Raw genomic sequence first — 16394 nt, forward strand, 5'->3', positions numbered from 1 at the left:
GACACGTGATTCTCTTTAAAGTCGCTGCGGATCCTGGAGGTGGCCACAGAGACGAATCTGATGTTGAAACTCCCTGAGTCTGGGTTGACACGCACACTTGTGCTTACACGTGAGGATGAGCTATGATTAAGTGTAATGGATCTCCTCCGAGCGGCTGATGAGTTAATAATACCAACAGCAGCATAAGACACAACCGTATTTGGTTTTGAAATTAGGGATGCGACTAAGTAATTACGGTATACAGTACTCTTGCTAATCCGAAACTTGCTAGTCTGATCTATGCTCCAAACCCCACTGCTCTCATAATGAAAAGCAGGCTGATAGCACCTGTACAAACCAAACTTCAGTATCATAATTCCGTGATGATTCACATCGTCTATGTTTGCTTTTATTGGAAGGGATATTACCAGGGCTGTCAATTAATTTGCAGTTAACGCATACTTTTTTGGGGAGATAAATATTTTTAACTAATGTTAATCAGACTCCTGTCTTGTCCCTCTTAGCATACCGTAATTCATTTCCTGCGGCACCATTTTAATACACTTGAGTGCATGCCAGGATTGAATGAGTGTCGTCATCGTTTGAGTATAAAATGAGTCACGGAACCGCATTATGCAGCAAAGAACTCAAACTGAAGGGCTTGTGAATGGGAAGTTTATTTATTTATTTTTTACTTTCTGACGGTTCATTGGATAGAAAGAGGGTTACTTGTATCTACTATCAAAGTGAGTTCCAGTATCAGTTCTTTCAATAACCATATTTATTTTAAACAATATTATTTTCAATTATGGAGGATAAAATCATTAGTCACTGAATGTTTTGTTTTATGTAGGCAATTTCAAATTATTAATAAAATAAACTCCATTGTGATTTAGCAGTTGGTTCAAACAACAATGCTGGATTGTAAATAAATATAAAAATATAACAAACTTAAATGAGATGGATGCAGTAATTGTATCAATTAAATATGCGATTAATTTAACATTTTCTTAATCTCAGGATTTTTTTAATCACTTGACAGTCCAGGTTATTACACATTTTGATGAAATGTAAGTTTTAGAAACCTAAAAGAAAGATTAGATATTTCATTTTTAGTGTGGTACAGTTTATGATCAGCATTCTAAACAAATCCCTAATCTGAACCAGGTCTGGTCCCAAGTGGTTTGGATTAGAGTCTGCTGAACCTCTAAATAGGAAACATACACAGTAAAAAGAGAGTTGAAGCTAGCAAAATCATTTCAGAAATTGTACTGGTTTTGCTCTTCCATTAGCTATATACAAGTGTCAGATTTGTTTTCTTTTAAGAACATGAGATCTGGTACTACTGTAGGTTAAAGAAAGTTCTCAGATACTATGCCTTATTATCAACAAAATCTAATTACACTTCCTGGGTCATGTCACCTCAGCAGTGTCTTCTGGATCAAAGCATGTTACCAGTGAGTTAAGAAGCTATGACCAGGTGAACTGACCAAGCAAGTGGAACTGAAAGCATGGCTTGTATACAGAGATTTCTTTAACCAAGTGTAGTACAGTATATAAATGCATGTTAACTGCACATTTGAGACACATATATAATGAATGTTAATGAGCAACATGTAAGATTAATGGAATTATTAAAAGACTGGTCTTTTTTCTGCGCTCTAATGAAGCAGTTTCTGGATAGACGTTACAGAAAAGCATTAATGCATAAAATAATGCTATTTTTGGTCCCACTTGTCAATGTAGGATTGCAATTAACGCATCTTAGTGGAACAGATGTCATGGGACTGCTTTGGTATGGAAATTGTTTGCTCAGAGAACTTGTTCAGTGCTCTGAAACTGCTGTGTTCTTTGAAGACATTGGGGGGAAAATGATGAAAGTAATTTTAAATTCAGAATCTAAAGCACAGAGGACACACTTTTAAAACTGCAGAAGGAATTCTGAAAAGAAAAAAGAATAATAGGCCTATATGCTACTTGCATTGTAACCACTTTTATACATGCATACAAGTATCTTTATTTGTAGTTTTAAGAAATAGTTTGTCTCAAAAGTTTGTGCCTTAGAGAGGTCCCCGAGTGGCTCACCTGGTAAAAGCATGGCCTTGTAGTGTACAATGGAGCGCAGGGTCACGCCCTGGCTGTGTAAAGTCTTCTCTGGGGATTCCAGAGTGTCACATTGGCTCTGGTGCTTCTGCAGGGACTGTTTCTCCTCATTGCTCTACAGCAGACCCTGCTGGCCTGGTGAGCTCAGGTGGACTCCTGCAGGACTGGTCTTTGTCTTCCAGAGGCCTGTAGCTTGTCGACATCCACTCTTGAGTTCCTGGGTGTAAAGAGGCAATTGGCTTAGTCCTGGGATTGTGGGTGCCCACTAACCTTCAGTTATCCTGGGGAGTAGCTGTGAGTAAAATAATTGGGCACTCTAAATAAAAGTTTGTGCATTATAGTTTTAATTTAGAATATTTGATGGGTAGTTTATAGTTATGGGTGTGTCGACCATACACCACAAGATTTACTCAACACAGGAAAGGAAAAGATGCTTACGATATCTGTTGACAACCCTCACAAAAGTATTAGCCAGAATACTTATTTGACTTCGAGACATATTTTCAGATTTAACAGAGAAGAACACCTGCTCAATTTACAAAAACAGAACCAAACAGTAATATTCTGGACAGTGTCTTAAAGGGAAATTGCACTCTGTATGGTCCATGAGGTCAGCCTTAAGATTTTTCTTTCATTCTAAACACCTGGTTGACTGACTATTTAATATAATTTAGTTCCCTTTCAATAAAGTCAGCAAAACGCTGAATTTGATTTTTTCCACTGTTGTGACTGTCTGTGTGGGGATCTTTTTAATAGGCAATTATACCTAATGGGGCAAAACCACTATTTACACATCTCACAAATACAGAGGTTCTGAAACGGAGTTTGTCTGGAATAATATCCCAATCTTTCATCTTAAAAAAAACAGTAATTAATTAAAGACTAGAAAAAAACACTCCAGTAAATGACTTTACTCCAGTAAAGTATTTGTGTTTGAAGTTTGTGATATACAATGCATTAATGCAGTACATACGTAGTCTGTGTAGCAGACAGTATGAGAAAACAATTTAATTTCAAGACAAAAGCTTGCATTACGAGTTGGCAGCTGTAATGTCTTTTTTTGCAGTAATTTGCATTGCTCAATTAGAAAAGCTGTAATTAACTACCAGTGATAAATAAACCATAGATTTAATGTGATGGTAGCTCAAGCTGTATAGAGTATATTAATACATGGCTAAACAATGTGGGTTGCCTTTACGATTGTTATTTGTGTTATCTATCTCTATTTATGTGTGCCACACTTGTCACACGTCACATTTTGTTGCTCAGAGTTTTAGAAACAGGGTCAAGGGGACTTGCATGCGTTCTAGTTTGTGATTGAAACTGTAGCGCCCCTCTTGTCTGCCTCGTTCACTTAGCAATGTAAAAATTGTTACCCATAACTGCCAGAAGTACAGGTCAGAAACCTTTAAAAGCCTAAAGGTGCCCGTTTTCTTTTGCAGGATTAATACGAGCCCCCTCTTGCTCATTAGGTAACATCTTCCATCAGATTGATCTGGAGATTTCAGAGTCCCAATTCAAACCGGTTTGATCTCAGTCTGTGGATGATGGAAACAGTCAGGACTGATTTGAACTTGGTTTTAACTCCCAGTGTCAGATGGGAATGTGCCATTAGAAAAGTCTCATTGGCATGCGTGTGGCCCAACTCCTAATACTATAATATGCTGCTTTTTTTTTTTTTTTTGAGTTACTTTTGCATACTCAGCTCTACAGCGACAATAACTTTTTACCTGATTTAATTTTGGATTGCATTCATTCAAATCCAACAACAGAATGACTTGGCAAATTGCACTTTTCCAAATTACACCACATTGCCAAGCAGATGCAGGGCTTGGTATTAGGAAACTAATTCCCCAAATCCAGCGATTTCATATTTTAAACATATTCATTGCCCATTGTAGTGCTAATACAAACGGAGTACTCCCTGAACACACAGTACATGGAGAGTGCTGTGTTCCTTTTCCTTATGACAGTAACTGTAAACAACCACACAGTGCATAACCATTCCTGTTATGCTTTATATAAACCGTGTCAATGTTCACTATTTAATATCCAACAAATATGTGTTTGCCAAATGGGTTCTTAGCTTTCCTATTCAGCCTTGTTTTGTATGTTTATCTTCCCTCCCCTGCATCTCTGAAATATTTAAGCTGGGCAGTCCTGGTGCTAAAACTCACACTGAGCTTGACTTCTTAGAGGCTGTTAAATTTATGAAAGTGACAAATCTAATTAGTTACAGCTACAAATGGTTACTTCCCAGGCTTCATTTCAAAGATTTATTTTGTTTCAGTTTGGTTAAGCTTCAGCTCGAAATATTATTTTGGAGATCCGACCATCAATCTCGCTCAACTTGCGCTGTTGAATCACTTTCTGATTTTCTATGTGATGTGTTTGCCAGAGTCCTATAACAGTGTTATTTTTTCATGTAAAATGTAATCCATTACCACAATTATCTGTCTCAAAAAAGGAGTCGTTTCAAGAAACTGAAAAGCTTAATCAGATTACATGTGTATTCTGAGGAGAAGTGTGTAAAACAAATGGGCAACGCAAAACAACCCCTTTCCACTCCCTTATTAATGATAGAGAGAAGGCAAAACTCAAGCGATAAAGCACCACTTTAATGTTGCTTTCCTGTGTTGAATATAGAGCCCTTCCTTTAAGATGTGAGGCTATTGTGAAGAGAACCTCTCCGATGAGTGCAGATGCTGGAGAATATCGATTTGCAAACTCAGTAATTCATTGGCTTTCAAGTTCCCTCTTTCTCTGATTTGTCTGCTCTGTTCTCAAACTCCCCACTGCTTCCTCCCTCTGGCAGACGAGCTATCCATACAAAAGACTAAAGTGCGTCACCACGCTTCTAAAAATAAACACCTTCTCCAATCGCGTGGGTAGCTCAGCTATTTCCATGGCAACGGTTTAATTCACAGCCTCCAGTAACTTGACTTCAAATGGGGGTGAAAAGAGCACAACAGAAAAGGAGCACGACTGCACTGGAGTCTGTCAATCCTCTCTGGCAAACAAGGCAACATTTACATATTTTATATTCCGCTCATACATTTGTGCAAACAGGCCTTCCCTCAATATTTAATTTCTGATGGAATCCCAGATATCTATTCTGTAATATCTAATGGCTGCATCTACTGTTTATCAGTCTCAACAGTCAAGACAACAAATTTGACATAAATAGAGGCGCTTGGTTGGTAGGTGCTTGCGTATCTAAATCTGGCCTTAAATGAATGACTTTGGAGAATAGACATCCCTGGGGAATGGTCTTGTATCCTCCAATGAAATGTAAAAGGACAAAGGAAGGTATCACTGTGAGGAGTAAAAGAGTGGCAGGATATCTAGATTCGCCCATTTTAGATCATCAGATATACCCCAGTGTCTTTAGCTGTAGATGGCTGTATTCTATGATTCTCGTATGCCATTACAGGTGGAGCAATGCATTTCACGTATCCATTTGACTTTGTTATAATGTCATCTGAGCTACCATCATCCCCCTTGCATAAGTCACCTGGGGATGCTTGGGTTTTGTTCAGAAAATCTAGTTCATAATCATATGCTGAAATGCATTTGCAGTCTTAAGGAATCATTTATGCACAGAATGCAAAAACAGGATACTGTGCTAGCATTACGTTGCATAAGAGCTGTTATAAAAACTCTGAACTGTACTAATGTGATTGACTCCTGCAGGGCACCTGTGTGCTGTAGAGTAGCTTCCAAAATGATAATGAATAGTTATACAAGCATAGCATTGCTAATCATTAGAACAGGACGGCCAAGTGTGAAAACAGAGCAAGCGAGTACGAAAGAAAAAAAAAAAGATGAAATGTAGAGAAAGCAATTAGGGGCACTGTCAGGGACATTTGAATAAAACAAATACTGAAATACTGGAGTGCAGAACAAAAACAAAATAGAATATGTGGGTTTTATTTGGATGCTTTCTAAATCTTTAGATTTAAAGCAGCGTTTTAAAGGTTTTTCAGAGCCATTTTCAGACCTTGTATTTGCACTATCAATATTAAGTCCTGTCCACAAAAGACTATTTTCTTTAGGTCTTTTTTTCCTAGCCTGTTTTGATTGATGAAATCAAGTTGGCAGTTTATGAAACCTGTTTCAACTGTTTGAGAGGGTTAGAAGTGTATTCTCATTGTCTGAGCACTGTTTGCCCAAAGAGAATGTTTATAAACACAAAAAACAGTCTTTCATGTTTCATGTAGATGGACATACAGTATATCTGTGTTTTATCTTTTTATTTTTTAAGTAATTGGAAAAGTGAATTGGAAGGTTCCTTCTGGTATTATTCATAACTTCAAAACTTTGAAATAAATTAAATGACAAATGTTTCGACACTGAAAAAGTGTCTTTTAGTATTAATTCTGGTGTTGCCCAAAGGTCCTCTTGCAGAGATGCATCCTGAGAGCTTCTCAAATCAAATGGCACGGATGGAAATCACTTGCTGTACCTCTATTGCAACAAAATAAAAACTGCAACAAGAACAGGGGTACCAAATAATAGTAGGCTACCCTGGTTTGTTTTATTTTTTGGGATCAAACTTTAACGTAGGTATACAGCATAATGAGATCTGCATTGAATCTGTACAGTAGGGTTAAGGTATACGGCTGGTCTTGGTGTGTTCACTGCAGTGCAGTTTGATTCGATCATGTTGCTTCACTGATTAACTTGCAAAGCGTTTTGTCATGCTTTTCATCATGGGTTTTGTACTTGATGTGACACAGTTAGCTTGGTCTGTGAAGAGGACTGTATTCTCTCTAAAAACTGTAAGTGACTAGGGGATGTTAGGGTTAAACCCGGTTTCACATGAAAAGGCTGTAAAAATAAGTTTTTGACTGACTGCACCACTTAAGAACATAATAAACTTTACAAAAGAGAGAAGGCCATTTGGCCCATCGAAGCTTGTCTGGTTCCAAGCAGCTGATTGATCTCAGAACTGTGGCAAGTTGGGTTTTAAAATGTCCAAGTGATTCTGACTCAAAGATGTGACTAGGTAGCCCATTCCATCCCCTCACCACTCACTGTGGGAAGAAGGGTCTCAAAATATAGAAAAACAGATTATGATTAAGTGCAGAGATCAATTAGTAATGTATGTTTTTTCAGAGTTAAGTTGGATACATATTTGAAAGATCTAACACATTCCTTGTGCAGTACGTATATAAAAAGATGTGTGACTGGTTTCACAGACCCTGCTTAGCACTAATCTTGGATTAAACAGGGTCGACCAGGCCATATAGTATAGAGTCATGTTCATATCCACACAGCAACGAATACCAAAAAATCACAACCCTTAATGACTAATATTACATTAATTTGTGGAACTAAAGATAAGTAATTTAATTACTACTACAAGTACTGTGAATGCATCATTAATTACTTAATTACTTTCAGCAAATGAGAATTAATTGCAGAATGGTCAAATAGTTTTCTTCTTCCCTTCCTTCTCCTGGGGATGTGAAGTGGCTGCAGGCCCTGGGACAGTACAGGACAGTAATAGTGCCCTGCTTTGCACAAACTGTAGCTCACCCTGCCTGTACACATCAATGGACAGTTTGTTTCCCTTATCTCTGTTGAGTAACCCGTGGACCGTGCTCATTAGTACGTTTCATTCAAAAGCGATACTTCTTCATTAGGAACATTGCCTGGTTTAATGTAATGAATACACTCAAAATTGTGTTTCTAAAGCCTTTATTTATAATTACCAAACCTTAATAGGTTATGACGGTCAGTTCCTGTTGAATGGGAATAACCAAATCAGATACAGTGCCTTTGTACTTCCTACAACCCTCCAGACTGGTCACCAGTGTGAAGTGAATAATATACACAGACCGGACAAAAGAAATTAGAAGCAATGTATACAAATTCACACGTGCGGTATCGTGTGTCATTGGACGTATATGTGTGAGAGTTCTGTGCAACTATTCAGCAACCATGATGGAAAAGCAGAAGGATCTCTGTGACTTCCCTAGGGGCATGATAGTGGGAGCTCGTTCCACCAACGTGTCCCTCAAGTCTCCCAGGGTTTTCCGGGAATGGTTCATGGAAAACCAGCACGTCAGGAAAGCACAGCTAGTTGCAAGCGGGTCATGACGGATCGAGCTCAAGATTAGTCTTTTGAACAGCTTTGAGTGTTTTAAAACAATGCAGTTGTAAGCAAGTCGCCTAGAACAGAGTGTCTGTCAATTTCAGTTGTAAATCTTGATTGTAGAAAAAAAATCCTTTACTTATATCTTATAACTGCCTCCAATTGTGATGCTTGATTATTGAGCGTATATGGGGGATACATAATGGAAAAGTAATTTTGAATGTATGTACAGTAGTAATATTAAAAAATGGATCAGTAACTTTACCCTGGGGGAAAACCCCAGCTGTTTTGATAGATAAAGAACAGCAGTATTTTGAGCCGCTACAGTTCAGGTCATTAAAATAGACCTCTGCGTCTTTAACCTTTCCCTTGCTGTGCTACTGTAGGTCGTTGAACTTTAGTTTCTGAGCTGAGTGTATTGTACAAAGCATACTCTCTTAACAGACCAACATTGTTGAAGGTGCGGCATGGCAAAGTAAATCCTCTAAGTATTCCAGCGCTGCTCATGTAGGTTTGTAAACACATTCAGAAGGGCTGTGTGATTTAAACCACAGCCTCTGTAATCCAATCTTTTGCTATGAAGATTCTGGCTGGCGGGCCGGCTGCTTCATGTTGCATTAGTTCTTTTTTTATATGCAAGTCCTTTTAGCGCGAGGGCACGGCTCACCATTACATTGCCTGTACTGCTGCAGGCCGATGCACTGCAGGAGGTTTTTATCTGGGAAATTGCTTTAGAAATGGAAACTCAAGGCCACATTTATGGTAAGAATACATAAGGCGAATGTAAAGTTGTTATCAGGTTTTCTGCTATTGACTAAAAACTCATGCCTTGGATGTTATGCTAGTAAGTAAATTATTACAGTGTCTATTTTTATAGATGTCTCCTTCGTTTCTTTATGTAATAGGCACTAAGCAGATGTTGCACTAGGTTTTGCTGCGGTAGGATGATGGTTTTGTAAAATGATTTGTAAAATCTGCTCGCTAATGGAAACATCTGTGCTAAATTGGGACTGATACATTGGAGAGACGCTGGGCTTGGTTTAAAGCAGTTTGCACTGCTTTTTTCAAAAGCAAATTTAACAGTGTTGTGTTGAATTATTTGTTCACGCATTTTATCCACCAAGCTAGAATGCACTTTGCACAGAAATGAAATACTGAATTAATAACTTAACATTAAAAGGGATAACTTGTGATATGTATTATTGTCATTAAGATATCAGAACACATCCTGTCTGTCTTCATTAGGTTACCTGTAGCAACAGCTAAAGTGTGTTTTATGATTTTAAAAGGTTTTATTTTTTTGGTCCGTATTCACAAAGTTTGATGTGTATTCATAAAACTTAAATGAAGTTGACTAAGTTAACCCTAGCCAATACTTTAAATTCAGAACAGAAAAGACACAGTTGGCAATGATGTGGAGGCTGACACTTTTCACAAAGGGTGGTGAGGGTGTGGAATGGGTAACCCAGCTATGTTGTTGATGCTCAGTCATTGGCATCCTTTAAGATCCAACTTGACAAAGTTTTGAGATGAATCAGCTACTAGGAACCGGATGAACATTGATGGGTGGAACGGCCATCCATAAGTATTCTTATGTTCTTACAGTATGCGCTTAATGTTCAGAATCTAAGAACAGTCTTGAACCAAACATGAATGCCTATTACACTGTATTTTATACCATCTATCATGCATACTGGGGTCTAATCAATGTATCTAATCAGCATTATACAAGACCAGGCAGGATTCTATTTATATTTAAACAGATCCACCACTGTTTGCAGAGACTGCTGTGTAAAATGCTATATAGGGCTATACACTGTAGTATATCTTTTTAATTCCAGCTAAAGTGGGCCAAATTCTGAATGGAAGTTTCCTTTGTTTGTGATGATGAGAGATTTCCAGGGGAGGTGTTGTGTGCCTGCAAAAAGAAGAGCTTTGTTACTCCTGCCCCATTTCTTACACTTGCAAAAACTGACATTTTCATGAGAGTTTTTCTACAGATAACGTTGGTATCAAGTTTGTTTTATATAATTCACGTAAATTGGGTCGGGTTTGCCCCCTTGGTCCAATTTTGAGCTGAAATGAAAAAAAGAAACAGTTCTAGAATAACACCTTAAAACAGGCCTCGTTGTTAGGGATTGTCTCAATTGGTTTCTGATAAGTTCTTAGAATTGTAATTGGTGTAAAAAGTTTAAAAAGCTGAGAGGATTTTAACTGTAAGTGAAGGCGAAGTAAAAACGATTCCAGACATTACTAGTCTCCAGTAAACCGTGATGTAGAATGTGCACATAGGCTGTTTGAATCTTGACATGTTTTCTTAATGTCTGAGGGGAATTGCATTTTCAGAAACCTTGTTACAATTCCCAGTTAAACCCTGTTTTGGAAGTGGTCAGCTGTTTTGAAATGCCCCAAGGACACAGATGAGGCGGTTTTACCATGAATAAAACAAGCCGCTAAATCAATATCGTTGGATGGAAAGCAATTTTACATTTATGGAGGGCTTGACACAATATTTTGGGGAATCCAAAAAAAAGTAACATTAGGTTCAATTGTTTGTGGTTATACTGTAATTTAGAATTGGACAAAGTACAGTAGATAAAGACCTCAAAGGTCATGTCTTTCATGCATTTGAAGGTCGATAATTTACAATGGTAATAAACACAAGAAAAGAAGGAATTCCGAGAACCATCAATAGCTATATATTAAGGGTTATTGGGCATATTATTGGCTGTTTGTTAATTGATTGATTTAGGATTGTCTGACTGCAGAAACAAGAACTATCTGATTTCTAGTCCTTAAAAATAAGTAAAAATAATGATTGTCAATAGGTAAGGAGCTGTATTTTATATTTTAAAAATTAGTACAGCAGCAGTCTACAATTTATTTTGCAATTAGGTGTAAAGTGTGGTGACAGATTTTTTCAAACTGCACATTCACAGTTTGGTTCAACAAGGTATAATTGCACAATCTGTATTGTCTAGTAAGTGCACTGCAATTGCAAGTGTTCCTACAGCAAATTCCTTTTTGTCTGCATGCATTGCATTTATTACTCTCTTGAATATCCTTTCTTTTCATTATACAGTAAACACACACATTACAGTGCTTTGCATACTACATGTTGCTATCTTACTTTTATATGCCAGAACATTGCAATACTCTACAGCAACTTATCCCATAATGACATCCTGAATAAATACTAGCAGGATTAGCATTATTTCCATTACTGGCTAATCAAAATGCACTATCCTGGGCCTCATAATTGAATTCATGTGCTCTCCATTGGGAATAACATCCAGCTGGGTATGACGCAGAAAGACTCCTGTTAATCAGTTGTCAATGTGAGCTGTATGGACGTGCTGTTAGGTGGGGGTCTGTTGTGCGTCTAGAGTTGAATAGTCAATGAAACTCCGAAAACTGTTCCTGAATTACCACTAACCTTGCGAGTCATTAAGGAGCTGGGGTCAGTGGCATCTGATGATTAATCTGTTAGCCAGCAGAGATATGTAAGCGTAACACAAAGACAGACAGACACCCTTCCGTTACCCCCAGGTCATGATCCATTGCATAACTGTAGCCAAAGAAGGTCCTCAGCAAGTTTCATAGCAATTGGACTGGTGTTATATTAGTGAGTGGGTTAACATCCCTTGAGACAACTTCTAGTACCTTGTGGAGTCACGTCTTGATCAGGGCAAGTGATGGCCCAACTCAATCCAAACAAAGCAGCCAGGCAGCAAATGCACGAGTGCCTCCACTGTATCAGTAACATGTCTGTGGGTGTCTTTGCTGTGAAATACTGGATATTCTTCATTAATCATTGCAATGGCGTTCTGTGCTTAGACACACACACATACAGATCTCTAAGGACCAGAATATGTATAGATAAAAAATAATTACCTACAATTAATGCATTTATTGCAAAGATATTCATTCATTTGTCTTTCATGAAGCATCCTTTTGCAAGGTTAAACAGGACAATTTTAATGTAAAACACAGTGTCATTTCACTATATATAATATAGCAGGCAGTATTTATATAGTGTAGAGGTCTGAGTTGTTTATTTCTGGTTAGGAAACTTTATTGGGTGTTCTTTCTGAAATAAATGTGTTAATAACAAGTTTGAACCATTGGGGAATTTTGACCACAGTAGTAATAAAAAAAAAAACCTTTAGCAATAAAATTGAAAGTTTCACCAAAAAACATATTTGTTCTAAAACGAAATGTATTTTTAGTACTGTTAGAGAACCTTATTTTAGGCAAAGGGAACTGGATGTTAACATCCGAAGCGCCCAGACTCCAGTGTCCCGACTCAGAGAGCAGTGTCCAGACCCAGGGGAGTTGGAAGCCCTCACCCTTCATCTTTCCTGCGGAACACCAGCTTGTGGAGCAGCTGGCTCCTTGCAGTTTGGGAGCAGTCATAAAAAGATGCAGCCTCTTTCACTGGCAAAAGCTTTTTTTTTTTTTTCATGAAGTGGTCAGCCACGTGCACAGTGAGAACTCATTATAAGGCTACGTTTCCGTCTGCCACTGGGAAAGTGATTTCCATTTGAACTCTTGTCAGTCTCAGCTAGAATTGCGGACCGACAGAAACCGATCTCCCCAATGCGAAGAACACGAGAAGCTTGGACTGCAGAGAAACAAAATATGTAGAGCTGTGAATATATTATGCTTTCAGGGAAAGGCTGGTGAATTCATTTAAAAATAGCAATTATTAAAAAATGTGATTCATACAGGTGAGCTTCGGATTCTATGTGTCTCCAGGTTGTAGATTGTAGACTGCAAATGGAACTAGCAAAATGATATCATTCTGTATTCTTACATTTTAACTATGTAAGAATGCAATTGGAGACCACTGTTAAAGGGAGTGCAGCTACGAATCTCATAACACATAGTATAACTTTCTGCTTCTGTCTGTGTAGGGATGGCACAGCTGCAGGCTATGTTGTAATTGCTGTCTCACTCTCAAGACAGTACAGCGCTGAGCTTAAAGTACGTTTCCAAGATGTCATCTCTGTTTCTACTGCATGCTGTTGCGGTTTGATGGACTCTCAGTTGCTCTCCTCATGAGGAAAACTGTATGTTATCGAACAAGCCAGGCTAAAACTGACTGCTTAGATCTGCCAGCCAAACACTGCCTGAGCCAGCCCACACCACCCAGGCGAAAGTTGAGAAATGTATTCCCTAGGTGATTTACAGCCCATGATGTGTGAATAAAACTAGCAAAACAATCAGAAAGGTGTTGAAAAATATATTTCTGATATACGGACCACATATAATCTACAATATGTTTCTTCTTAACACTGCAGTGTTCTCTAAGACTTTACATGCCCACTGTATACTACCTATATGCATGACTGTAACAACTGTAGAGATACCCCCACACACCCAATTCTCTCACTCTGAGAGCTATTTGATAGCTGCCTGCTAGTGTTGGCAACACTGTAAAAAATTCAAGGAAATGTAGTGTGCTTGTCCGTCAGCGATTTCTGCCCTGTTGCTGTTAATGTCTTCGGTATCTCACACCCACTCAACCCCCCACTGGATTCATTTTTATGGCTCTATCGACTTGGGTTGATCGGGAATCTATTACCAGTCTGAGATCTTTCAGGAATACGAACGGCTAGGGTTGTGTTTGGTGAGCAGGATTAGTAGGTTTTCCAGTAGTGAACATCATTCTATTCTTTATATTGCCATGCTGTACGTTGTCTGTGACTATTTCAGCCCCTGGCCGTGAATGTCAGCTTGTATCGTACAGCACCATATACTATTTAGTGACCTTGTTTCTCTGTCTCTGTATTGCAGATGACTCAGGGGACGAGGAGTCCACCTCTCAGTCAGATAAGAGTGAGATCCACAGCACCCTGAAAACCCTCTCCAGCAAGCTCGAGGATCTGAGCACCTGCAACGACCTCATCGGCAAGCATGGGGCAGCCCTGCAAAGATCCCTGAGCGAGCTGGAGAACCTGAAGATCCCTGCCGAGAGTGGAGACAAGATCAAATCTGTCCACGAGAGAGCCACCCTCTTTAGGATCACCTCCAATGCTATGATCAATGTAAGTCAGCGCACACCTTTTACTGTAGCCCATGCAGTCTTCAGAGAGATGGAGATGGAGATGAGCAAGATTTGGAAATGGGTGGTGACCAATTTATTACCCCTCCCCCCCCCCCCCCCCCAATCTGAATCATGTAAAACTCCTGCTGTTCACAAAGCTCATGGGTGTTTTTAAAGCCTGTTCTGGTGACTAAAATCAAGTTTAAACTGTTCTCGACTGCTGTTAATGGAGCCATCTAGAGAACATTTTATTCGGAGGGGCTTCCGAGTGGCGCATCAGGTATAGGTTAGTCTTTAAAGTTTAAAGCACCACAGAGTTCAGATTGCTGAGCTTTTTTAGAGCTTGCTGCTAAAAACAGTTTCAGTCATGTATGTGGAACCCAAGACAGGTTCAATAGAAATCTCTCACAATCCACATTGTGTGATGATGCTAGGTTAGGACATTCTTTAGCAGAAGTTAGTTGAGTATCAGAATCCGGTTATATGGAGAAAGAGTCTGTTGTTTTGCATGTCTGTCTGGAGTTTGCAGCAGTGTTTTTGTAAAGGTCAGCTCTTGGCTGTTTATTGCACAGCTAACGCTGTGTCTTTGTGATTCATGCTGTTCTAATTCCAATCTGAATTGTGAAAATCAGCACTTTCTTCTCATCTATTCCCCCAGCATCTTGCCTGATGATGGAACCTATCAGTTCTGGAATGCTTCTTTCTCAAGTAAATATATTTACTGCTTTCATGAATTATGATCAGCAGTATTCTGAGGAAAGCATCATGACTAATGAATCAAAGTAATTGGGCATCTTCTGCAAGTCGGGAACACATATCCACGTAGCCATCCAGTGTTTCTCCATTAAACTGGCTGCAATACTTCCAATTTGTTTTAACCTGGTCAGAGCCTTTGACCAGAAGGCACTGGCAATATATTGAATGCATTGTTAAACGTGAAGGTTGTAACTGTGTGTGCAGCCCACGTTCTCTTTAAAGAAAACCACCGCCTCTACATTCTGTGAGGGTGTGAAAGTCACAGGGGCGGGGTGATTCATCACCTCTGGAAGGCTCTAAGCATTTGGACCGAACTCCTGTCTGACTCCTGCTGTCCACTAGAGGGCTTCTTCCCAGCTCTTTTACACCTTTAATACAGGGCGGGGACTCTTTACTATGAAGCAATGAGGCAATATTATGCAGGGGAACCACTGACACATCACATGATATGCTGCAGCATTCAGTAGAAAGATTACAATGCTTAGCTGGCAGTTTGACTGTAAACTGGGTCACAGTTGCATGTCTCAAGATAGACTCAAGTCCATTGTTTTGTGAACTTGGACTCTGCCAGCACAGACACAGACTCAGCAGTTTAAAAAATATAAACTGTCTGATGTGGCTTTATCAAATCAATATCAGGGTCTCTCTCTCTCTCTCTCTCTCTCTCTCTCTCTCTCTCTCTCTTTCTCTCTCTCTCTCTCTCTCTCTCTCTCTCTCTCTATATATATATATATATATATATATATATATATTATTATTTGTTTATTTAGCAGACGCCTTTATCCAAGGCGACTTATAGAGACTGGGGTGTGTGAACTATGCATCAGCTGCAGAGTCACTTACAACTACGTCTCACCCGAAAGACGGAGCACAAAGAGGTTAAGTGACTTGCTCAGGGTCACACAATGAGTCAGTGGCTGAAGTGGGATTTGAACCGGGGACCTCCTGGTTACAAGCCCTTTTCTTTAACCTCTGGACCACACAGCCTCCACATATATATACATGCAGAGGATTGGAACATCTGAAAGGCATCAGCCAGTAAGCACAACACTGCATGCAGAAATACACAGGATGGATCTACACCCCTTTCCAAAAAACGTTCCAATTGGCCAATTGGACTTTGCTCTGATCAAAAAGTGCTTGCTTATTACACTAAGCTGAACTGAAATGTAGCCGAGTACTTTAACAAGGTCACAGAATGCCGTATATTCCTTTAACTGAAGGCCAGAAATACAATACCAGCTGGCAGTTGCGGTGTCGGTGATGCATGAGCGATATCTAATCTCTTAAAATGGAGGCCGCAGACATAGACATGCTCTGTGAAATGTGGGGAATGGTATTCCCACTCTCCTGCTGTTTGCTTGCACCCCAAGCGCTTGAACCCACAGAAAATGTTTTCACCTGCCA

The 16394-nt window shown here is 39.2% G+C and overlaps 1 protein-coding gene across 1 annotated transcript in view; it reads left to right on the forward strand.

Moving 5' to 3' along the window:
* The window catches only part of LOC131699069 (oxysterol-binding protein 2-like), a 106070-nt gene that overhangs the window by 43624 nt on the left and 46052 nt on the right, over nt 1-16394 (forward strand). Inside the window, 1 exon segment of the mRNA XM_058994774.1 lies at nt 13982-14232. Coding sequence (XP_058850757.1) covers nt 13982-14232 — 251 coding nt within the window.

This window comes from Acipenser ruthenus, chromosome 21, assembly GCF_902713425.1.
Source record: "Acipenser ruthenus chromosome 21, fAciRut3.2 maternal haplotype, whole genome shotgun sequence".
In the NCBI taxonomy this organism is placed as follows: domain Eukaryota; kingdom Metazoa; phylum Chordata; class Actinopteri; order Acipenseriformes; family Acipenseridae; genus Acipenser; species Acipenser ruthenus.